The 25,492-nt window shown below is 40.8% G+C and overlaps 1 protein-coding gene across 1 annotated transcript; it reads right to left on the bottom strand.

Annotated features, from left to right (window-relative positions):
- Nucleotides 1–880: 880 nt before the first annotated feature.
- Nucleotides 881–25,254, bottom strand: HPGDS (hematopoietic prostaglandin D synthase). The gene is made up of 6 exons (XM_005498029.4): nucleotides 25,164–25,254; nucleotides 16,724–16,865; nucleotides 6,127–6,219; nucleotides 4,308–4,417; nucleotides 2,289–2,387; nucleotides 881–1,264 (listed from the first exon to the last, which is right to left on the bottom strand). The coding sequence occupies exons 1-6, from the start codon at nucleotides 25,239–25,241 to the stop codon at nucleotides 1,100–1,102; spliced, it is 687 nt and encodes a 228-aa protein (XP_005498086.1). The 5' UTR covers nucleotides 25,242–25,254; the 3' UTR covers nucleotides 881–1,099.
- Nucleotides 25,255–25,492: the final 238 nt, after the last annotated feature.

Here is a 25,492-nt window from a genome sequence, read left to right as displayed (position 1 = left end):
TTCCGCCCTCCGCTCCCGGCCCTTCGGTTCCCCCGGGCTCCGCTGCCCGCTGCTTTTTTGCCCTGTTTCCTCCAAAAAAGGAGCTTTTGTGGCCACTCAGCTCCCCCCGTGTGTCCCCGCCTTTTTTTTTACCAAAACGTTGACAGTTTCCCTGGCTGTGAAGTGCACGACAAACCTCTCAAACACTCTAAAATGCATCTTAAAATAAAGTGCCCAAAGTTGTCATTTAAAAGGAGAAAAGATACTGTCAAAATGCCATCGCACTGTGGTTCCAGTTCAGCTCCAGCTCAATGTGGTTCCATCTCCTCTTCAGCTGCAGCTCATTTTAGCTTGTGCTTGTCCCAATGAGCTTGACCTTTAGCCAGACTGTAAATCAATCACTCTCACAACTGCCATATGAATATGACCTGTCGTTGTTAAACATTGAATAAATATGAACCAGTTATCCAATAAGTAGTCCAGTGATTGAACACTCCTTGAATAAAAAAGGTGGGGGGGAATCGCTTTTCGTGCCAGAAACAAAGTCCAACACCTGAAACAACCTGGTGCATGTTGGCATCCAAAGATTTGGGGGCCGGGGCGCCTTGAGTTCCATCAATACCTCGTTTGCCTCTGAACTGGCAGTGGTAGGTTGGTGTCACTCATGTGACTCAAATAATATTTATGTAGGAGGGAAAAGAAAGGGTGAAGGGAAATACTTTCCCAACAGTGGCCATTTTCAGCCCAGAAGGTGACCCAAGTTTAACATTTATCCTCTCCGTTTATTACCCTGCTTTCCTCCAGATTGAGAGTCTACAATAAACCAAAATACTGTTGAGATCGCATCTCTCCAGAAAGGTTTATTCATCTCTTTCCCCCTTGAGAGCCCACAGAACACTAGTTGGGTTGATCAAGCACTTTATTAGTAATCCACATCTCTCCCTCAGGCTCTACTAAATCAGCTTTTTAGATTCTCTCCTACACATGGATACAAACGTCAGGTTTTGATTCTCTATAATACACATCTGAAATTAATTTAAGTGTTTCTAAATAAGTTAGAATGCTTGTCATGTTGAAAACTAAACATGTGTTCGTTTTTTTCCCAGCCTGAAGAGCTGATCTACATGACGGTCTTGGGTCTTTTCTGGATCCAGGCTGCGATGGCCGGGAGCGCCTGCACCCTGTCCCGCAGGGCACGGAGCCGCGGGTGCTTGTCTGCCAGGTCGGGTTTGCAGGACAGGAGGGTCGTACTGCACACCTCCCAGTAGAAATCAGCCCACGTCACCTGGTGGAAACGCGAGAGAAAGCGGCAAATCTTAGTTGGTCATCTCAGGAATCTGGGACTACTCATATTCCCAGCAAAGTGTGGGAAATAAACATGAATTGATCTGGTTTGTGTTTGTTGGGTTTGTTTGTGGTTGTGTGGCTTGGGCATTTTTGGGTGGTGTTTTATTTTATTTTATTTTATTTTATTTTATTTGTATTTATATTTTTAAATTTTATTTTTATATTTTTTATTTTGTATTTATTTTATTTTTATTTGTTATTTTTTATTTTTCATTGTTTATTTTTTATTTTATTTATTTTATATTGTTTTATTTTATATTTTACTTTATTTCGTTTTTTTATTTTTTATTTTATTTATTATATTTTATTTTGTTTTGTTTTATTTTATTTATTTTTATTTTACTTTATTTTTATTTTATTTACTTTATTTAATTTTATATTTAATTTTATATATATATTTTATTATATATTTTATTTTATTTTTTTTAAGTATATAATTGCAGAAGTAGTGACTAGATTGCAATGCAAGGCTCGACTTGAGTAAACTCAGCTAAACAAAACCCTTGCTAAAAATATTACTTACATTATAACATCAACCTTTCCTGCTGTAACTGTGCTGCAGAAAAGTGTTTCATTTATTTCCAAACAGCTGGGTCAAAAAATGGCGTTGTTACATTTTCTCAGGCTTTCTTTCACATTGTCCTATAAATTGCACAGTGATTAGAAGCTGAGTTCTAAACAACTCCCATCTCTGTTGACTGGTACAAAGGCATTTCTGCTTTGTGTCAACACACTTCCAAACTGGTTTAGCAAATGCAGATCCTAGTCCTGTTTTTTCCCAGTTTTCTAGTGGTACAAAAACCAGTTTTCACTTTACAACTGAGCAACCGTCTATTGGTAAGAACAAAGAATTAAGAGTGGGAGAGTCGTTTCATGGCCTGGCATAAAATCCAGAAATTCAGCAATAGTTAATGACTTGCTGGCAATCTGATTGGAATGGGAGAAACAAAACTGATACTTACAGACTTCCCCACCAGCCAGGTGTTATCCCCCAAGAAAGTGTCCAAATCTTTCAGTAGCTCGGGTGCTTTGTTGGTGAGGATGTCGTCAAAGGCTTTTTTCTGGGGGAAGAACACAGCACAAAGATGCATGTCAATGTGTAAGGACAGCAGTCAGCAAAATTGAATTTTGAGGGGGTTTCTTGTGAAAAAGAAAGCTGAAATCTGAAAAAGGGTCACAGGTAAATCATTCGGTCTGACCCAAACTTTAGAGCGCTCTCAGTTTTCTTTGGAAGAAGGAATGTGCTAACATCCCAGTCAGGATTAATACAGCAAATAGCAACTAAGAAAGACCAAGAATGCAGAGGTAACTGTCATTTGGATACAGGCAAAGGGGCACTATAGAATGTAGGAAAGCTGAATTGGGTTAGAAGCTCAAACTAGACAGCATGGGGGGCTCAGTGAGTTCACCCGAGAGCTCCTGGAGCCTGAGACACCACGTGTGGGGTGATGCTGCTTGTTTCTTCAAGTTCAGTTTGTCTTCGATCGTTGATAGAATCACAGAATCATTTCAGTTGGAAGAGACCCTCAGGATCATTGAGTCCAACCATAACCTGACCGAACTCTAACATTAAACCATGTCCCTAAGAACCTCATCTAAATGCCTTTTAAACCCTTCTAGGGATGGTGACCCCACCACTTTTTTTAGGGAAGTTCCCTCACCCCTCTATGGTGTGATTCTGATGGTAATGACCTCCCCAGCTACAACAGCACCCAGTCATCCCATGAAGCTGGTGGGGACATGACCAGGATCCACCTTCTGGAATGGCACGACTTGCTTGTCTCAACCCTGGGGGTCTCCACAATACATGACAAAGCTGTTGCAGCACCAGCTATTTTTTTGGAGGGGGTGTAGGGTGAAGGGAGAACCTGTGCCTGGCACGGAGGGAGCTTCCAGGGGCAGCTTCCACCTCTGATTCCTTTACATTGCTTAGTTTTCTCTTTGCTACTGGCTAGAGAGCATAACACATCCATTAGTCGTTCTTTGAGAGATGTGTGTTCCTGTAAATCACTGTCACTGTGTGCAAATTACTCAAATCTGGCCTTATGAGCCCATGAGACGCACTTCTACCACAAGGTGGCGGCAGTGGACCCAGGAGGAGAGAAGGAGCGCAACTAATAATAATGAGAAAAATGTTAACGATTCCCAGAAAGTACATTTCTCGGTCTTCTTTGGCCCCAAAACACTCTCTTGCATGTATACGTGCGTACAGACATCGAAGGGTTGTCTGTGAACTCTCCTCCCCTCTAAATTAATCGCTGGTGACATGATTTGGGTCCTTATTTTGCAGAAGTGCTCGAGTATGAGCTCGGACACACGCAGGCGTTATTGCGGGAGTTTCCCGCTAAAGGAGGAGCCAACACACCAACACATCAGCAATCGTGTGGCTGCTCCTAAATGACTAAAAATCAGGAGTCAAGCTCCCCTCCCCAGATGAGGAAACTTCAGGAAGTTACTCTGAGATTAAGTAATTTACTATATATATATATATATATATATATATATATATATATATAAAAATACTAAAACCTCCAAATACACTCAGATGTTCCCCTGCAAGATTTCAGGACACTTTCCTATAGTTTCATTATTAATTCTTGTTTTTGGTCAACATTTTGTACTCTGGTTTCTATAACAAGACACCTTAGTCTATCTGAAATGGACAAATGTGCAGTGACTGCATTGGCAGTCAATGGTGAGACCTGTTGTTACACCAGCCCTTTCCTAAAAGGGTCAGATCTGTGTGGAGCCCTTGTAAGGCTGGAGTTAACTCATCTTAACATAACTGATCTGCATCCTTGCATTTGGGGCTCTGGTGAGAGGGATGGGACTAATGCTGATGGAGAAAAACAATAATTGTGCTTATTCTCTTTGCAGCAAGATACAGGTATCGTGGCACGTGGCAGTTTCCCCAGAGGAGGTGTTCAGGTACAGAGTCATGGCTTATGTGATATCTTTGTTTAAATTAGGGGTTGTCTTACTCGCACGTCCTGGTTTTTCTCCGCCCAAGGGAACAGCGTCATGAAATCATCGATGGTGTCCACAATGGCATCCGCTAGAGCCTGTTCCACAGGTGTCTGACCTGCCAGACCTGTGGGAAGCAAGCATAGGAAAGGAGGTTAGAGACAGCATCAGCAGGAAGTTTTGATGCCCCAAAGCTAAACCCTATTCCTCATGAACATTTCCATAAACATGTATGCTTTCCAGGGCTTTCCTGACGCTATCATCCTGTATTTGACTCCTTGCATCCCGATGCAACCTCATCTACCTTTGCTTTTTTCCCCCATCCAGCCCTATTAAGCCACCTGAGGTAGTGAGTGTTATTCCCATCACCTGAGCCCATGGCCTGACTACTGCCTCTTTATCCTTTTCTCTGCTTTCCACCATCCCAGGACATTCACTGAGGGTCAGCGTTAATTCCTTTCTGTTAATCTTTCCCTATCCCAGCTTTCAATGTCCTGCTCCATCCCATGTTCTATCTCTCAACACAACCTCCAAAAGTGCTTCTGTGAAAGTTTGCTTCTCTTTATCTTACCCATTCAGTCCCATTTGGAACCTTTGTGTTTGCTTTTGATCACTTCATGGTAATCAGGCACCTTAGCCAAACTGTGTCTTATTTACTAATCTGCTTTCCTGCCCTGTTATCTTTTGGTTTCCCTGCACTCTTCTCGATGCTACTACTTTTTTTCTTTCCCCTCGCTCTCATTCCATAAAACTGCATTCATGCTTTCACCTCTGTGCTGCTTCAGGTCATTCTTTGCTCCTTTAAGCTTCACCTGGAATCTCTGTGACTCCCATAAACCACATAATCTCCCTTACAGAAACTTTTTGAAGGATGGCGGAAATTGGCAGGAACACAGTGTTGCAGACACACCTTAAAATATGTTGTGCTAGTTCCTTGAAGTGCCTTGCACTTCTGTCTGTTTCCTTAGTTGGAAAATGGGAGGTATTTTGGAAGGCAGGTTACATCTCTTTGCTTAGAGTGTAAAATATACAATAATACTCACTTTCCAGTCCCCCTCTTCAATTTGCTGATGTTCAGCACACCACGAACGTATCTGCTTTTGACCAGACCAGTTTTGCAGATGGTTTTGAATGACATGAAGTGAGCTCCAACTACTCACTTTGATTACTTGCATTAATAAGTCTTACATCACTTTATCTAATGGGTCGAGTGCTTCCACAGCATGTAAGTATTTAAAGATGCAAGTGATGTTGCCGCCTGATCTAATCTCCCGCCAGCTCAGAGCTGTTACCTAAATCTGCTTCGCAGTGCTCTGCCTGCTGACTGTGACAACCTCTAATACTTCCAAAATCTCCTTCTTCTGGTCATCCCAGTGGTTAATCTGGCAGCTTGAAGTTTGGTTGTAGCGAAATTGCCTTAGGGAAGCCACAGGACAACACTTTGTCGTGCACTATGTGAGTACAAGGGTTTTTGGCTGGAGAGGTCAAACCAAACCCCGCATCTTGTATCCAGAGGCGAAACTCAAGCAGAATATAAGGGGGAATTATTTATGAGTTTTTTCCTTTAGATGTACACACTTACAGTGCAAATACGGAGCTCAGACGTGTGGCTTCAGCTCTGATCATCATCACATTTCACACTGCACTTTAAACCTTTGTTTCTGTCTGTATTTTTACTTTCTAATACCAGTATTGCCATGCTGGTGTTGACTTCTGCTTGGTTGGCTTGCCTAGCTATTGTTTGTTTGTTTGATTTTTGCTGTGGTTGGATGTAGTTTTCCTATGCACTAAAGGCAGGTGCAGAACAGAGCAAGAATGTAGTAAAATATGAGTTACCTGTTTCTCTGGCAAGGTATCTTGCTATTGCCAGGCTCTGGTGAATGATAACTCCATCTACTTCCAGAATGGGGACTTTGCCAAATGGGATAGCTTGGAGGAGAAAGAAAAAAAGACAAAAAAAGGTTAAATCATATGCCTTAACAGCGGGAGTCTGTAATAGCTGCTCTTTTACCACTCATTGTTACAGCGCTCAACAGTTTCACAGTATTTCTGTAGCAGAATGAATGGACTTAAGAAAAGAAAAAAGTCTTATGCTGTAAAGGCTGAATGTGCTCCTACATATCCTGAGTTCTGTATGCAGGAAAACATTCCATAGAATCTGTTTTTTCCTTCTCTTCCCTTCTTTCTCCCTGACATCAAAGTGACTGCCAAGATTAGGCAAAGTACTGTTCATGATTTTTGTAGTGCAGGATCCAGCTGGGGTGTGAAATAAGAATCCCAGAATCCCAGCATGTCAGGGGTTGAAGGGCCCTGGAAAGCTCATCCAGTGCAATCCCCCCATGGAGCAGGAACACCCAGATGAGGTTACACAGGAAGGTGTCCAGGCAGGTTGGAATGTCTGCACAGAAGGAGACTCCACAACCCCCCTGGGCAGCCTGGGCCAGGCTCTGCCACCCTCACCAGGAACAAGTTTCTTCTCGTATTTAAATGGAAATTCCTGTGTTCCAGTTTGAACCCATTACCCCTTGTCCTATCACTGGTTGTCACCGAGAAGAGCCTGGCTCCATCCTCCTGACACTCACCCTTTGTATATTTGTAAACATTAATAAGGTCACCCCTCAGTCTCATCTTCTCCAAGCTAAAGAGCCCCAGCTCCCTCAGCCTTTCCTCACACGGGAGATGCTCCACTCCCTTCAGCATCTTTGTTGCCCTGCGCTGGACTCTCTCCAGCAGTTCCCTGTCCAGCTGGAACTGAGGGGCCACAACTGGACACAATATTCCAGGTGTGGTCTCCCCAGGGCAGAGCAGAGGGGCAGGAGAACCTCTCTGACCTACTGACCACCCCCATTCTAAGAGGTTTGTTAGAGACTACAAAGGTGCTTTTTCACTTATACTTGGTTTAAAAGTTTAGAAAAGTATCTGTATTTCAGAACTTGCATTATGACAAGATGTTTTGTTTGACACTCATCACCAAGAGACAAATGCAACTTTCACGCTAAACCACAAATGTGAAGATGCTCAAATTTACTTGGCTTCTGTTCAAGCAAAAAATTCAGTCATGGGGAAGAATCCTCCAGACTTCAAGTACAGGGAAGACAATCTAAGCAGGTGTGATAGATACCTGTAAGAGACTTTGAGGTAAGAAATTAATCTGAATTTTCAGTCATTAATTTAGTGGTATAATGGATGTGAAAACCCGGGCTGCTGTTTTGCCACTTTTTGGAGAAGTTGCTGGCATGATATTAATTAGGGCTGGAATCTGAGAGCAAAGCTCAACCTTTAGGGTGGTGAGAATGCCAGCCCGGTGCTGTTCACCAGGGGAACCTGAAATATGTGCATTTCAAAGGACGCTATTTCATAAATTCCAAGTATGTGATAACAAGTGCTTGTCATGGCCAAATGCTTTATACCCATTTTCCAGCTGGATTACACTTTATGTACACAAGATGTAAGCCCATCTTAAGGCTGTCTTGTGATTAAAAGGAGAGCAGTAGAAAAGTGAGAGCGTTGGCTGTTGGAAACGTGCAAGGCACTCTCAAACCCAGAAGGGTTGTTTTTACAGCACTGCTGAAATGACACTTTGGTTCCATAAGGCTTTTTTACTTCTTAATTAAAAGAGAAAAACAACGAAACCTGGTGCATTCTTGACCTGTTTATCAAGACAACTTCATCAGTGATACAGTAATAGATGAACAGCACCATGTGGCTCTGTGGTTTAGCGTGCGAATCACATCAGTTATGAGATCTGTAGTGTCAAATCTGTATCTGCAAATCTGTAGTGTCAAATCTGTATCTGCAAAATGAATTTGGTAGCTGCACAAGACATTCAGGACTCCCCTGTGTTGTTTTTTTCCTACATCTGAAGACAGAACCCATGTTACCTTCTTTTTCCTTTTTTCCCCCACTCCTGAGTTCAGCACACTGTGAGCCCGGTATAAATTTTGACACTGATGACCAACAGAAGCAAAAGAGCTCAAAGAGCATTAACTGCTGTACCCCCAGGGGGAAAGTGTACACTGGTAGTATTTACTGAAATAATAACAAACATGTTGCACAGAAGAATTCCTTTATTTATTCCTCAGAGAACAGCAAGGTTCTGGTAAGTCCATGTATTGCTTAATTGAGAATCCAGAGAGGAAAAGACGCATCCCTGAATGCTAAACTGAAAAGGTCTCTGTGCTGCCTGTTTTCAGACATTTGTGTTTATCTTGTCCTTATTATGGCAGGTTTTGTTACTTGCACACTTCCTGTGTGTGTCTTCATAACACCTTTGGTGATTGCCTCACATAAAATTGTCTGGCCAGTGATTAAATTATTTTATAATATATACTTTCATCAATTATTGGTTGAACAAAGCAGCTCAGGTTGCAGAGCTGTGCCAAGTAGTTTGAGAAACTGTCTTGCAGAAGACGGACTCATTTTTGAACCACCATCCCTGGAGGGGTTTAAAAGACATATAGATGAGGTTCTTATGGACACAGTTTAGTGCTAGAGTTGGGTTAGGTTATGGTTGGACTCGATGATCTTAAGGGTCTCTTCCAACCAAAGTGATTCTATGATTCTAGGTGTAAGGATTCCCAAGGAAAAAAATACAGTACAACTGCTGTGCAATAATTTCACTGAATATATTCTTCTCTGAAGGTTAAATATTTTTGTCAAATATTTCAGTCTGTAAAACCAACATATAATCAGTAAATGATGTGATATTTGGAATTCCTTTAAGAAACAAATGTTCAACTTCCTATCACAAACCAAATCAATCTTATTGTAGATAAACACAGTGCCTTAAATGCTAAATCCATCTCTAAAACTACTTTTGTGGAGACATATACAGAATATGCAGTTTTGGCTCAGTCAGTGGGACTAACCAGCCTCTGTAGCAATAACTGACAGAACACGACAGTCGCCGCTTAGGTTGGGAAACTGCAATTGCTTCATCTAGAAACTGAACGGACCACTTTCTGCTGTATTTACATATGGGGGGAAAGTCTAAAAGCCACAGCTTTGACTGACGTTTCACTTCGTCAGTCACTACAAGTCAAGTGAAAGCCTGTTTGTTTGTATAGATACTTAAAAAAAACCCACCCTTGATTACGGCAAAAAGAAGGAGGCATCTTTTTGGCAGGTGAGGTTATTCCTTCTTGGAAAAGAAACTGAGTTTACAGTTAAAAATATACAAATACAGCTTTGTTCTGTGTGCAACAGAAATATCGATACACTTGCCAGATTCATAATGCAAGTACAAAATTAATGAATGAGAGCAGATTTTATTGCACATTGTCCCGTGAGCCTTAAATGTCCAAAAGGCATTATGCTTTGATTTATAATGAGGCTTGGGTTTTATTTTTTTGTGTGCTAAGAAGCAGCATATCTATAGCTATCATTACTAAACAACTGACTATTTAAAACAAGACAGGTGGTAAATGGGAGACATTCCTTTCTTGTGGGTTCAAAATGCCAATTGATTTTTCTTTTCCTCTTATAAAGAACAGGAAAAAATTATTTGAATCCCAGACTGTCAGGGATTGGAAGGGACCCAGAAAGCTCATCCAGTGCAATCCCCCCATGGAGCAGGAACACCCAGATGAGGTTACACAGGAAGGTGTCCAGGCGGGTTGGAATGTCTGCAGAGAAGGAGACTCCACAACCCCCCTGGGCAGCCTGGGCCAGGCTCTGCCACCCTCACCAGGAAGAAGCTTCTTCTAAAATTTAAGTGGAACCTCCTGTGTTCCAGTTTGCACCCATTACCCCTTGTCCTGTCACTGGTTGTCACCAGAACAGCCTGGCTCCATCCTCCTGACACTCCCCCTTTCCATATTAATCCCCATGAATGAGTCCCCCCTCAGTCTCCTCTTGTCCAGCTCCAGAGCCCCAGCTCCCTCAGCCTTTCCTCACACGGGAGATGCTCCACTCCCTTCAGCATCTTGGTGACTGCGCTGGACTCTCTGCAGCAGTTCCCTGTCCTTCTGGAACTGAGGGGCCACAACTGGACACAATATTCCAGGTGTGGTCTCCCCAGGGCAGAGCAGAGGGGCAGGAGAACCTCTCTGACCTACTAACCACCCCCCATAGATTTTTTTTTCCTTGCTGACAGAGTGTATGTATACAACTATACACTGAGTTTTGTGGAGTATTGAGTTAATAAGCTATGAACGAATGAGATTCTGAGTGAGCTGAAGAAAGTACACTTGTGCTGTGCAGATCATTGTGAAAGTCTTGTTGTTTTTTCTTGTATGCAGGGGATGCTCTTCTTGCACACCAGCAAGTACAGCAGATATCCAGGCTGCTTTACAGCTGGAGAAAATAGTAAAGAACGGTCAAGGGGCAGAAGATATTTATAGTACTTCTCCTCCACTGTATCAGAGAAGGGAAAATGGCTTTTCTTTAACCTTGGTCGGTTAGGGGGCTGCTGCACGCTTACATCACTTTATACCCTGGTGTATCTATATGGATGTTCTTTCCATGTTTTCCAAAACCATGTTGTCTTGCAAAGTTTCTGAATCCATCTTGAGCAAATCCATTTTGAGAAGGAAAACTAGAAAGACTTGTCATCATCGTACAAACAGCATCATTTCTTAGGCATGTAGGATGTTTATGACCATTCCCTTTTAGTTTCTGCTTGCTTTATAGTTAATTGGAAGTTTATGTTGATTTCCAGATTTAGATTGAAAACTCACTGAAAAGAGGAGCCGGGTTTTTAAAACAAACAAAACAAACCAAAAACCTGTAGCTTTCTTCAAATTGAACTTTCATCATCAAATTCATGCTTTTCGTATTATCCTGGTTATTAATTTCTTTCAGCATTGCATGCTGGAATGAAATCTGCGCAGACTTTACACTCTTCACGAAGAAAACCTTGGCAGAGGTTGAATGTAAAGCACCGGATTCATGTGCAGTCTCTCTTCTCATTTTAGGAAGGGCTCATTTGAAGTGTCTGTGCAGTGTTTAGCAGTTGGATGAATCCCCTTTTATACATACTTTAATTTTTTGTTGGCTTTTGTGACCAGAACTGTGATGTTTACATAGTCTCTGCTGGATACTAAGCAGGGTAGATGAGGTCTGATGTGTGTTAAAAGCAATGACATCTGTGCAAATTGTCTTCATCCCGTGAAGTCCCCAAGGGCTGTGACAACTATTCCCATGTTTATCCCGACTCTCCTCAGCTTTGCCCACAGACACGAATTCAGGTTCCCGCTCCTGGGACCAACGCTGATCTCTTTCACTTGCTCCCTCCTGCCTATGTTGAAATTCTCCATGACCTTGATGCTAAGCAGCCTGTCTTCGAGTATTTGAACGTCCCTCAAAACCTGAATAATTAACAGTTTTGCAATCAAGCAGCTTAGATCGATGTCATAGTGAGGCAGCTGGATTGGTCAGAGATGAGGGACGAAAGATGTCATGGCCATGCTTCTTTCTATGGTATCTCTGTCAAAAATAATTATCCTTTGCCTTGAAAACTAACCACAACAGCTTTTCCGTTCCATTAATATTTAAACATGAGAAAATAATAGATGAGATACTTTGCATCTTCCAGTAAGATGGATTTTTTTAAATGGGAAATTATTGTCCCAGAGGCGTCCATAGTCCATACCTTTTAGAAAGAGATGACCAGGATGATGCTCTCATCTAATCTCAGCCCAGCTTTAGTGTTGTAGCTATTACAACTCAGATTCTGCTTGGAAGAGATTATTAAACCCTACCTTTTGCTCAAATATAGCTATTGACATGTCTTAGCTCGAGCTATCTAGCAGCAAGTCACTCAGGGAACAGGACAAGTGCTCCCTTGAGGAATCCTTGTCTGCTGGCAGGTCTTTCTCAAGATTTATCTATTACTTAGGAAGTATTTTCAGTGCAATAATGAGTCTGTCAGGTTGACAGAGGACCTTTCAAGAATCATTTCACCCCTCCTAACGAGTTTTCGGGATGTTTACAGCCCTCAGTGCAATGACAACATCCTTTGCAATGACTATAAAGTTTGCATGATTGACATTGCTTCAAATTCCCTGAATGAGACACAGAACAAAAGCTCTTGTGCACCAGCCCAGTATCTCAAGAGAACAACAACTTTGTGCACCATGACAGTGGATTCTCTGCTATGTCATGACTTACGTCAATACAAGGATGCTTTTTTTTTGTGAGGAGCCTATTGTGTGGTAATATGGGTCTTGAACGGGCCTATTATGTGCTAGTGCACACATCTTTAATTGTGGTTTAAGTGGTGGCACAGTAAAGTCAAATCTGTTCAAATGAAAATGTAAAATGTGAGTGTGTTTACTTATTTAAACAATCGTTGACTATATAGAGAGTGAAAGGTCAGGTAAAGCTACTACCCGATATTCAGCTGCTTTTTAAAATACTGTGCTAAAGCCAGTCAACACTAATATTTCCATACGAGCTTGCTTAAGCTTGTTTGTATTAAAACTACAGTCCTGGCCCAAAGCCACCAATTGGAAAATGTCTCAAAAATGATCTGATGGGCTACAGAAGGAAACAGAAAAAAATGGTGAGATACAGAAATGTTCATTTTAGAGTGTGTAAGTCAAATGACTTATATTTTTTTTAAGTTGGAATATGCCTCCCTCCCACTTAGATGTAAACACAATCAAGTGAGACAGAATTTCTAGGAGTTACTTATTTTCCTGAAGGACCATTTAGATCATTGCTGGTGGGAGCCACATGAGAAATGCCAAAACAAACAAGAAAACACATCACACCCTTTTGTTCAGGTAAAAATTAAACTTGCAGCAGCTGCAAATCCTCTTTCTAAATGGCCTTTCTGCACATTAACCTTGATGCGCACATCTATTTTCCCATCAGTTTTACAGGACAATTAAGAAATAAGTCTTTGGAATAGTGACAGCATTTTTTGGTTTCTATGGTATGATGATCTGGAGGGGAAGGTGGTATTTGTTGTGAAACCTTGCTTTAATTTTGTGAAAATTGATGAAGCAAACCTATCTTTTGTGCAGAGACCTGGCTCCTTGTGGTCTTAAACTCGAATTCTTTGATTTGTTCCCTTAGTAGATCAAGAAACATGAAGAATTCTCCTTGTCCAAATTTCTTCCCCAAGTATTTTTCTCTTTATCTGACTTCATCATACTTGAACATTTTAAAAAGAAGGACATCATGTTGTGCTTGAAGTCTCTGCAGTCAAAACTGGTTTCAGATCTTCCATAGGCAAGTGAGTAAATGCAAACATGCTGTATCCAAGCATGCATTGCAATTTGTCTGGTATGTCTTAATCTCACTTCAATATCTAATTATGAAATTAATTGGAGAAATTTTAATGGTTTTTGAGGGTTGCAAAATAGGGGACATACCAAACTGCTGTTACATTAACTGTTGTTACATGAAATGCAGCTTTAATTCCTCTCATCATTGCAAAACACCTACCACCCTTTGGTGTTCACCAGGATGAAAGTCACTGTAATTTCCCCCTTTATTTTTTTTCTTTTGGAAGTAGACCCAGTCCAGGCAAAATGGGGCAGGGGGCTGAGCGGGGAATCCTGAGCTTCATAAGAAAGATCTGAATATAGAATATGAATGACAGTAGTGCAGAAGATCTCTCAGGAGAGTGACCTGTGCCTGTGTATTTGCAATGGGTTAGAGAGATTGAAGAGAAGCTGCCAAACTAATGTATACTGTGATTAAGTTATAAAAGACGTACCCATAATTAACCAATTGACATGAGATAGATGCTTTCTGACCACCTGCAAAACGAGGGGCTATTTTTCAAGTTTTAGATTCTTCTGCATGACAAGAAGGAGACAGAAGATCAAGTCATACATTGTTTAAAGCTGAGTGCTTAGTTTATATTTAACTAATAACAGATGTATTGTAAGTAAGAAATGAAACAATTATAATATCATCAATTATTTCTTAGTACAGATGTATTGTATTTCAAAATTTTCAAAAGTTGTAATGCATATGTAATAATTATGTGAATATAAGCAATGCAAGAGCATCCAGTCTTTGGAGCACTTATGGAGCATGATCCCCAGCACTGATGAAATAAAGAACGCTGCTTAACAGCATAATTGACCCTGCTGATAAGTTTATTTCTCTGTTTCAGGATCCCCTCTTTTCATATTTAGTGTGGAACACAGCAGTAACTTAACTTTCTTGGCAAGGATCCTGTAACCTGCTTTTCTGAGCTCTGGTGCTTCAATCCCCACTCCCGCAGGGGAAGCTGAGGCACATTTTGAAAATTGGGGATAGCAGAGAATGCAAGCAGTTTGTTTTCCTTATGGCAAATGGTACCTTTCTTCTGTACACGGTGTTGTTGTGGTGTTCAGACACACAAACCCCATAAGACCCAGTCCCTAGCTATGAGGCAACTGTTCCTGGTGTTGAGTTATGGCCTGCAAAGTCAGGGCTTTGGTACCTTAGGGCAGACTGGTGGTGTTGTAGGGTAAGGCTGTTAACCGCAAAGCCCTGTTGCTGCCTTTTATTGAGGGTTTTGCTGAATGATGTGCCTGTAGGAGATTGCTTTGTCTGGAAACACCATGAGTAACCATTGCTTCACAGAGGAGGAGGAGGAGGTAGTCATCAGTTAGCTGATCTCCAGGCAACTTCCTTGGCAGCATTACATTGTTATGCACACAAACAAGAGACCTTTATTGTTGTTTTAGTTGATGAACCTCTTGCATATTGTCTGCAATGCAGATGCCACTGATGGCAAATGGCATAATAACGTTGGTGCTTGAGCTAGGATTCACAGAGTCTTCCAGAAGCAAAAGTTTAGCATCCTGGTAGGAGATGTGATGGCACTTTCAGACATGCATCCAAATATTTCTTGGTAGGTATATTTTTTCCTGGTCAAATAGCACAATACATTGCAGTTCCCATCCACTGGCTGACTGGAAACATGCTGTCTGCAGAAGCCTGAAAGTCAAAGATCTCCCAGGCCAGCATCAATTTTGCACAGATTATTTCACAAATCCGAGAGCAGCAGCTCCCACATTTTACTAAACTTCTTAACTGCTTTGGAATTTCATCTAGGGATTGGTCACAGTAGAGGTTGCTACGACAGCCCATTATGCAGAGAAAATGAAAAAATCTTAATTAATTAAACCTACTATCAAACTTTTCACATCGCAGAAAAAGAAACTAAGATGTCCAAAGGTTAAACGACTTGACTAAAATCTGTTAATGCAGCAGATAGAGCTACAAACTGTACGGCTTAGGATTCCACAGCTTCATGTGCTTTCCCCTCTGTGGGTTGTTAGCCAGTGTTTTCGAGATTTGAGAACCTCAGATGGGCTTCAGCTGCCACTTGGAGAGCAGCAGTGATGGGTATTTGTCATTCAAATCACTGCCAACGTTATGGGAAAGACCAAATTTACTTGCATCCTACAAGAATTTGGTAGTGCCCTGGCAGGGCTTATTAATGGGTGTGAAAGCCTACAAAGGCTGATTAACAGAAATGATGTTGTATGTTACTTGTGCATTTTCCCCCAAATAAAGTTATTGTTCCTCATTCTGGATGTGAAAATTGTCATAGCCTGTGTAGCAAAACAGAGTCCAAATCCTCTGAGTGAAGACACAGATATCTCTGATTTCATATCCCCAGTCTCCTAACTCAAGATCTATTTCAGTTGAACTAAAGTTGATTTAATGAACAGAAATAGCAAATAATTTTAATGGCTGAAAAGAGGTTACTTTTAGCTATAAAACAAAACAAAACAAAAACAAAACCAAAATCATGAAATGGAGTATTATAGCCTGCAGAATACCCCAAGAAGGGCTGTTCTTAGGAACAATGGATATTCTGACATCTCTTTTGGTCCTTTTGCTTTCTCTTTACTGTATCAGCTGATATCTTTTGTTTGTTCTCATCACCTTCCTTCTCTGGTTGCAAAGCAGTGTCCTTCTTCACCCTTATTTCCCGTTTGACTTTCTAAAACCAGAGTGAAGGCTGTGGTGTGGTCTTTGAGACCACGTTATCCAACTAATCTGGGAAGATTAGCACACATTTGGTCAGCTTTAGGTAGACAAAAGCTGGATTGGATTGATAAGGTGTAGAAGCCCAGCTGGATGAGAGAAAGTAAATCATTTTAGACTGTCTGCATTTAAAAGGCATTTAAGAGCAAAGAACAGAAGATTTTAAAGTAGAGTCATGAGGAAGGCTGTACAGATATATATAGAGCATGCTGGAGATGAGTGAAGCTCAAGGTTTCTGGTGATGAGTATTTTAGAAGAGTCTAATTCTTACCATGGGAGAACTTTGTATATAAAGTTTTGGATCCAAATTTCTCTGAGAGCATCAGGAATGACATTTTGGCTACCAAGGCAATAAAATTCCCATAGGCTTCACCAAAACTAGGAATTAAACGTGTTTCTGCTCGTGAAACATGTAGTTACCTCCTCAGTTGTTTTACCTTTTGACAGCATTTCTAGAGGAGCTTTGGATCTAAGGCCCTGTGCTACTTACTTGGTTTGATTTTGGGCCAGTCTGCTGCTTCTATCCTGTGGTCTTCGTACTTGGTGCCCGAATAAGCAAAGAGGTAGCGGCTGATTTCTGCTCGTCCTCGCAGATTGAAGTATGTCAGCTTGTACTGTGGCATGTTGGGTCCCTGCAAAGGAACACACAGGATTGCTTTCAATGTAACTCAACTCTTTCATATACCGTACATTTGGTTTTGAAACACAAGCTTGTACAATGCAAAGGACATATTACATTAAGCCGTGATGTGTCGATCATTGCATTAGTTGTGCTTTTTTGTCCTGCGTTTGTCAGCCACACTGTTCAGACATGGACAATGACACATAAACCTGTGATTCCTCCTCACTTATCTCCAGAAAGATGGCTTCATTCTTTTTTTTCTTTAGACGTATTAAGAACTTTCAACTCTCATTTACTTTTCTTGTGACTCCAGACTCAGGCTATTTCTATAGGGGAGGTTCTTAGAGACACGGTTTAGTGCTAGAGTTGGGTTAGGTTATGATTGGACTTGATGATCCTGAGGGTCTCTTCTAACCAAAATTATTCTATGATTTTATAATGTGTTTTTCAGCATGCAAATCTAAAATAATATACTATAGCAGAATACAGATGCTGTCTTGAGTGACATCTTTATTCAAGTCTGCCCTGCTCAGCCTCATATTGCTTATGGGGACCTTCGTCCAAGACCAAGTCATAAGAATTGCCAAACTGATGTAATTCTTCTCACTATTACCTTAGTTGTGTAGGCAACTGATTTATTTTAGAAGCAAAAATTTGCTATGGAAACTAGGCTGCACCGTTGTTTTGAGAAAATCGGCATCAAACTCTTGGTTTCTTGTACAGAAACCAAAAGAAAACTTGAAATGATTTTGTTAGGCTTTCATGGGAATTTATTCTTTCAGTTCTAGTTGGGAATCATGCAACAGAAAGGCTCTATTTGTTTCTCTGTGTAACAGGCAACAAAAGAAAATACGAGTTTGATTGTACAAGGATGGTGCAGGAAAGGTGGACGGCTAAGGCGCCTTTAAGTGAAAAATAAGCTTTTAAACTCTGTGCAGGTAGCACCTTAATAAGAGAGACCTATGAACTCAGCTGAGATTTAAATGTGTTGGCTAAAAGAAACTGAAACAACCATCCACCTCCTCCCCCAAAGTAAAACCCTTTCTCATTCTGGCCTTAAAGTCATTCACCATTCTTTTATAACCACCAGATTCAGGGTGTTTCGAATAAAACATATAACATGGATTCTCTGTGCTAAGAAAGAAAGGGAACTACAGGTGCTTCAAAGCAAAGATGCTACTACAATCATTATTATTTTTTAAGACAAGCAAGTGTTTTCCTTCACGTTGTATAAAAGAGGGAAAAATTAGTTACATTGGGATGTGACTGGGTTTCTAGATGTGTTCATTACCAGAAAACACATTTGTCTGCTGCTTGGCAAATGCAGATCGCAGATTACAGGTGTGTTTCTTTCTCTAAAGAGAGAAATTGACAATTCATTTTTTTTCAAGCATGTTTTAGGTAAGCGGCAAAACTTTGTTATTCTAATTTCAATTTACGTGCCCAGATTTACTACTTATTATGCTTTATTGTGCTTGTAGAATAATACCGTATATTATTACACTTTAATATTTACTTACGTGGAATGAGTTTGGATTATATGTCTACAAACTCAATGTGTGAAGTAAGGATGAGATTCTAGCTTTCTTTTTACCCCATTTGTCCCTGCTTCTGATTTGGTATTGCCATTGAGAGCAAGGAATGGCATTTTTAAAAGAGCGTGTGTTATCTGAGGTGCAAATTACACACAACTTAGTGACTGGGGAGTAAAAGGCGAAAAAAACCCCACTCATATTTTACTTTCCAATTTTTCTAGAGGCAAGTGAATAGTATTGATTCAATCTGCTCAACGTTTCTGGTGGCGAGTATTTTGGAAGATTCTAATTCTTACCGTGGGAGAACTTTATATACAAAGACATGTATAATCAGGAGCAGCGAGATGATGTAAAGAAAAGGGAATTTTGGCTGAAGGTCAGAAAGTCTTTCTGGCTGTTGTGGTAGACTGTGGAATATTTTGGTCTGTCAAGGAAGCAGTGGAAACTATTGTTTGAAATGTCTAAAGCAAAGCTAAACAAATTTCTAATGAATACACCGTAAGGAGTAATCAAATATTTGCAGTGCTGATGCACATTTAAGCTTCTGAATTTTTTTTCCATCCGTGAACAAAAAACCCAACCCTACAAGGACTTTACCAAAAACACTTGACGTTTTAAAGGCCTCTATAGCTTTCTTGTAAGCATGTTTTTGTAAATGTTTGTAGGTTTTATTTTTATTTGTATTCATTGTGAAATGTCAGGAGTAGTGCTTCCTAAACAAGTCCACATAGGTTTCTAAAGGAAAGAAATGGTTGTGTTTGGAATGGCTTTTGCTAAACATACAAAGTAAATTGTTGGGTTTTTTCCTCATCCTCCTTTGCCCCATTCTCCCAGTGTGTTTCATAAATGAATGGATCATGAGGAACACATTAAAACCATTTTTAAAATGGCCAAAATTATGAAATGATTGAAAAATGCCACTTCCAGGGAAAAAAGGTATATTTTTGATCTTTAAGTTTGAGCTTTTTATTGGTGGGGGGGGCAGGGGAATCTTTAAAACTGTTTATAATTATTTTCCTTTGTTTTTAGATTTAATATGGCTTAAAAGCACTTGGAGACCTTGGAAGGGAGGATCTTGATGCCCAGGCTTGCAGACATTGGACCAGCTGCTTATTGCTATTAAATCCGTGCAGGTGAGTTTGTTGCAAAGCTAAATGTTTATTTATGCAGGAGGGGGGTGCTTTACCCCCTACAGATAAATCTGCTATCTAAACAGTGTTTTTTTCAATTTATAAAGCCATGAATACATACAGATCTGACCTGTACACCTGCCCTAGGCTGATAGCCAACACCTGAGGAAACCTCAGCCCCAGTTTTATCACACACAACTTTCAAAGCAGTGAATTCAACTAGTCTAAATTCACTACTAAATTAGCTTTAATACTTTCAAGTTGTTAACCCTCTTAGCTGATTTTCTAGCTTTCCTCTGTGGCTTTCTTAAAGCCGGCTTAACTGGCTTTAACATACCTTTAAGCAAAAGATTAGCAGATCTCATGATTAAATCCAACTTTCGGAGCCACCCGGCGACAAAGTCAAAGGGGAAATCTGAGAGGAGTCCAAAAATGTGTGAAAGTGGCATGTTCCACATTGCTCAGGAGTCAAAATTCAGGCTGAAGTTACAAGTAGCTCAGATATCTTAGGCCAGATTTAAAAAAAAAGGACATGAAAACAAAAGGCAGCACTTTATTTGATTTTCTTGGATAAGGTTATTAATATTTGAAGTGACAGGCAGCAAAGAGCTTTTTGCTGAGCTGGGGGCGGAAGGGAAGAAACCAGCTAAGTTGAGCTGTTTGTTCACATCTATCCAAGGTCTGACAAAGCACCTCGTGGTGCAAAGTCCCCTTTAATTGTACTTTGCACTGTGAGAAATCAAAGGTTTTCTAACCTTAGGGTTTTATCATCGTTAGAAGGTTTTACAAAGCCCAACTGTTCCCTCCAGCAAGCAAGACTAGTAGGGTTGCACTAAGGTTCATCTGGGTATTTCTAAAAATCTGGGACTCTGCCTGGAAGAGAAGATGCATTGCACTCTGTGTATATTTATTTAACATGAGGGTTCTTCATTAATTTAGGAATCACTTATGGAAAGCACCACAGCTAGTCCAACACAACGCTGCCAAAAACTGGGAGCTGAAGTGATTTTATAAGAAGAAACTATGACAACAAATCAGCTTCTACTCACTTAAGCCTACAGGTATCTTTTTGCCAAGAAGCATCTTGCTTTATGAAGTGCGAAACAGAGTTCGTGCCCTCTCTAAGCAATCATCTCACTGAAAAGCTTGGTGGACATTTTGCTTTCTTTTTGTTCTTAGTGCTGCTTTTAAGGGATTGTTGCTATTTCTTCACAAGGTGTTTCTGCAAAGTTGGCCTGGAGATTAGATGAGTAGGCGGGTGGAGGAGGCACAGCATTTTCTGCCAATTCATATATTTCCTCAGGTATTTCTGTGATGTCCTAGACGTACCACGTATACAGCTTGAAGTTCTCATAACCAGTATCAGCTGGACATTTTCAGTTAATGGTAACACTGGGATTTCAGAGGGAAAACTACTCCTTCTCTTCCTTACTCCCAGTCTCAGGGTGCAGTAATGCGAATGTCGATTGGGAAACTCAATTTAAAAAGGCAAAAGAGAGAAGCTGGCTGGGTCTATGGGGTGTGGTTTTTCCTTTGGCCATTATGTCAGGAGTAACCTATCCAAGTATGAGGGGTGGATTTTGGGGTCTGATCCTTAGGGCCTGGGGAGAGTTGTTACTTTATGGAGTACAAAGAAATACTTTTTCAGCCAAGAAGGAGACTTGCCCTGCCTTATTCCACCTGGGAAACTTTAGGAATATGAAGTTCAGTTTTTCCTGTCTTGCTTCTCGTACAATTCCTCATTATTGTAAAGGGAGAACAGAGTAATAAAGCAGCTTAATCCTTCCCCAATTTCAAAAACTATTTCCCTGTCCAAGTGAGTCTTCCTGCCTTCACTTTTGTTTAGTTTTCAGTTTTTAGAGAGAGGAACTGGACACACAAGACTTACATAATTTTTGTAGAAGGCACATAAATAAAAACTTCCACAGCTGTAACTTTATAAAATGCGCTTTGCTGTTTTAGTGAGGTAGGAAAGATAGAAAATGCCCGTGTCCAGTATTTGTTCCTTTTAATATAGCCAACCTAACACAACAGTCAACTTGTTTGCTGCAGAAATGCCTTAAATATTTTTCCCTTAGATGAAAATAAATAGTCTCCCTAAAGACTCCCTGTATTTATATTTTATGTCTCAATTCAGAGCTGAAATTCCAAAGAGAAACAGTGAGATATCAGGCCGTTTGGGGGAGAAAAGCGTTTGATGGTGAGGAATGTGTCCGTGACACCAAGAACCAGACACGGGGTGGCTTTTACCACGACATTAAAAATATTAGAGGCTTAAGGTCTATTTTCAGCCTTTGAAATCTAAAAATAGTAAGGCTTTGTTGGTTTCTGTTTGGTTATTCCTTTTTTGGCCAAAAGATGTTTTTATTAATGCTTTTTTAACAAAGAAAATAAGGACATTTCTGCCTCCTTTTTGGGGGAGAAGGGTTGGAGAATATTGGCAGATTAAAGGAAGAGTGCAGATCTTCAATGGAAGATTTCCATAGCAGTCTGTGTTTGACAGAGAATAAAATGAAAAGCTTTAAGCAGTTCTATCTAATTCCTGTCAGCTCTCAGTCTGAAAAGCAACAATCTCTATTCCCACTCCGCCCCCGTTATAGAAAACAAACATTTTAATTTGAGCTCTTCTTTTCCTATGCCAGATAGCAATCTGGACCTTGGAGAAAAAACCCTCCACACTCTTCTGTTTAATACACCAGCCATCTGAAGTAAATGTTTATGCAATTTGATGTAGGCTTGAGTTTTGAAATAACAAATCCCAAATGTAATAGTTGTGGCTTGATACTTCTGAGCATGATTTTCAAGATTAGATATATACGTGTGGTTTAAAGTGCTTTGCTTTTTTGGTGGCATTTTGCGTGTTTTTACCCAGTGCGATGGCTATTTGCAACCTGGGATGGAAATCAGTCTCCTAACATGAGATTTTTAAGGCACTGCTGTGGGATTACTGAGCAGTACTAATAATATGAGCATGTTGTGACATAATGAGTGCTGCGTGAAAGCCTAATCTTATGTAAAAACCCCAATTTTATGTAAATAACTTTTTAAAATTGTTTTGTGCAGCCTCCCGAGCTGTAATGAACTCCATGTGAATAAATTGCACACCTGAGACAGCAATTTTGTTAGTAAACAAAATAGCAAGAGAAGAGATCTTAGGCAAGATGCAGACTAAGGAGTGGTTGGGATAATTTCTCAGGAGAGACTATTTAAATCTCTTATTTCCTCATCAGACATTTTAAGAACTCCCTGAAGTGTTTTGCAGTAGAACAAGAAGCCTAAATAATCTCAATTGTTGCCAACACCGGTAATTCCTGTAAAATTCATGCCTTGCATCTGTCTCTGTAGCCTTCAGATAAATCAGCACCCCCTCACAATATCCTACAAAGTGAGTCATGTTTCTGTAAGCGGTTTAGTCAGGTCTCCAAAGGCAGCTGCTGGTTTTGCCAGGATGATTTCACATCCATTTCCTGAGCTCTCAACTTTGTCCAGCACAGTGATTTGTACAACAACTGTCTTGGCCCCCTCACATCTTTCCTTGAATGTGAAAGGATCAGCTTTTTTCCCTATCCCAGCCAGTAACTGTGTGTGTGTATAGGTACAACGGGGAGTACAAACCCCAGCTCCTCGCCTAAACGACTTTGTTCTTGAACTGCCACATGTTGTGATTCCACTGTACAACTTGCCAAAAATAAACAAAATTACAGGTATTAAAAAAAAAAGAGTTAATAGGCTTTTCAGCACCATATATGTTTGCTGTAGCTGGCACAAGCAAGGTTTTATTCACTTTGAAGAGTTCTCCAGCACTGCCCACCAGGTCTCCTGGCACCACCATGGCCAGGATGCAGCAGCACAGTGGGCTGCAGCACCATTCTTGTGTGTTTTCAGGTATTTTGAAATTGTTTTCACAGAGCGAGCCCGAGGAGACCCAGGACCTCATTGAAGTGCTCTTTAGGCATTGCCGCTCCTTCTTGAGAGGACCAGCCCTTGCAAGTGTGGACCTACGGCCTTGAGCAACACCTGGCTGCAAGCCTAGGGGTCACCTGGGCTGGGCTGAAAGTGGTTAATGTCCAAGACCCCACGAGTTATGGCCACAAAGTGCTCAGTATGTAAAACCCTGATCTGTGTGTCCCTAGACTTAAGAAGAAAGTAGTTCCTGAGCAGCAGTTTGCAGCTGATTTTTGCCTGTATTCATGGGTACACAAGGCGAAAAAAATGCTCGTTTACCTGAGAGACTTGTGTCCCTCATTTCTTCCTTCCTACTGCCAAACATCAACTAAAGGAAGATTGGGAGACAGTTCAAACCACCCTTTCTGTACACCTTTCTTTGCTCTCCTTCTCCCTTTCCCATCTGCTGCCCAAATCCAAAGCATGGATGTGTCCATCTGGTATTTCTGAATGTCCTTGTTTCCTCTCCTACCCCTTTTCATGCTCATGCTTTACAGAGTAATTCCAGCAACGTTTAAAGTTACTTCTAAAGAGGTGCAAAATAAACATTTCATTTGTTTCAGTTCATTCTTTTTTTTCTTTGCAAAAGTTGCAACTTTTGAGTACGAAAATACCAGCATTTACAAACAGTTCTAAGGAACGTAGAAGTCCAGGAAAAATACTTACAGCTATGGTTTGCTTGCTTGGATAGTTTGAAATGAGCAGTGAATAAAGGATGGTGTTTAACAGAAGAAATGTGTGCGGGAGGATTATGCACACAGGCAAATGGCAACAGCTAGAATTTAAAGGAAAATAACCCTAAACGGCTATTCAGAGTATCATTTTGAGGTAAAAGACAAAAATCAGCAGCAAGAAAAACCCTGTGAGTTTTGATAAGGAGAAAAATGGAGCAAATGGAAGCAGATGCAGGAGGTTTTCCTCTACAGAATAATGGTAGGAATTAGGACGAGAGCCTGTTAATCCACCAGTGAACCAGAAGACAGGAATTTGGAAAATGGACAGAACAGTGTACAAAAATGACCTGGAGGAACTGGTTGGTGCTGCTTAATATTCATCTAATTCCTCTGACATTAGCCTAGATTTGGCTTGGTTATGTAAGTGAATGCATATAAGTCAGCCTTTACATCTAATAGAATATCACTTTGAAATGGTTTTTCACTTAATGAAAACTCCCTGCAGAACACCAGGAGCTTTCCCACACCAGGTTTTTTGCCGCTGTGCTGATGAGGTTGTTTTTTCTTTGGTAAGAGTCTCTCTGATTATCAAAGTAGCTCAACACCCATAGCACCGGGCACTGGTGAGAAACAACAGGCGACCCATCTGCCTTTTTCCCTCTGGAAAAGCAGCTCATAATTTATGAAGTAGCAGTGCGTGTGATTGTACAGATGTCTTAATTGCAGCAGGCAGTGTAAAGATGTGTATAAGTAGCAAAGAGGGCATATAGATAGACGAGGTACTTGAGTTACACTTGCAGCAGCTGCAGAGAGTTCAAGGTTATCCCAGCACTTGTCAGAGACTCATGTTGAGTAAACATAACAAGCTCTAAAAACCAAATACTTTGTGCTTGTAGCATAATTTGACAAGGTGAACCCCCACAGAGCTGGTGTAACAGTAGCCCTGGGGAGGGCAGAACAGGATTAGAAGAAGAAAGGGGAAAGAGAGGAGCCAGGCTGTGAGTGAAGCCAAAACAGAACTCACGCTGGTGCGGTGATACGTGGTCCCTTCCTCAGTGCTCAGGAGTCCCTCTGAGTGCCGGCCTCGCTGTAGAGGGCTCATATATACTGTTTATTAGCATGCAAACCACTCCCCGTGACAAGTATGTCATCACCACTCTCTCAGCCCCCTCTCACACACAGCAAGCAAAGCAAATGCATCATTCCCCCAGATAAGAAGCAAGCCTTGTGACTTTTTTTGGGCTAGTACTGGAGTTCTTCAGCTTGTGTTCCAGGGCAAGAAATACTTTAAAGTGCCATTTAAATAATAGTAGTAGTAGTAATAATAATAAAGAGACACTGGGGAGCTGAGTC

The sequence above is a fragment of the Columba livia genome, chromosome 4 (assembly GCF_036013475.1).
Source record: "Columba livia isolate bColLiv1 breed racing homer chromosome 4, bColLiv1.pat.W.v2, whole genome shotgun sequence".
Classification (NCBI taxonomy): domain Eukaryota; kingdom Metazoa; phylum Chordata; class Aves; order Columbiformes; family Columbidae; genus Columba; species Columba livia.
This window is presented reverse-complemented; position numbering and strand designations above follow the sequence as displayed.

Coding starts and splice junctions, on each gene's coding strand:
- HPGDS (XM_005498029.4), bottom strand. CDS start 25,241: ATGAGCCCTCTACAGCGAGGCCGGCACTCAGAGGGACTCCTGAGCACT. Junction 16,866..25,163: donor CCACGTATCACCGCACCAGC/GTGAGTTCTGTT, acceptor GTTCCTTTGCAG/GGACCCAACATGCCACAGTA. Junction 4,418..6,126: donor ATACCTTGCCAGAGAAACAG/GTAACTCATATT, acceptor TGCTTCCCACAG/GTCTGGCAGGTCAGACACCT.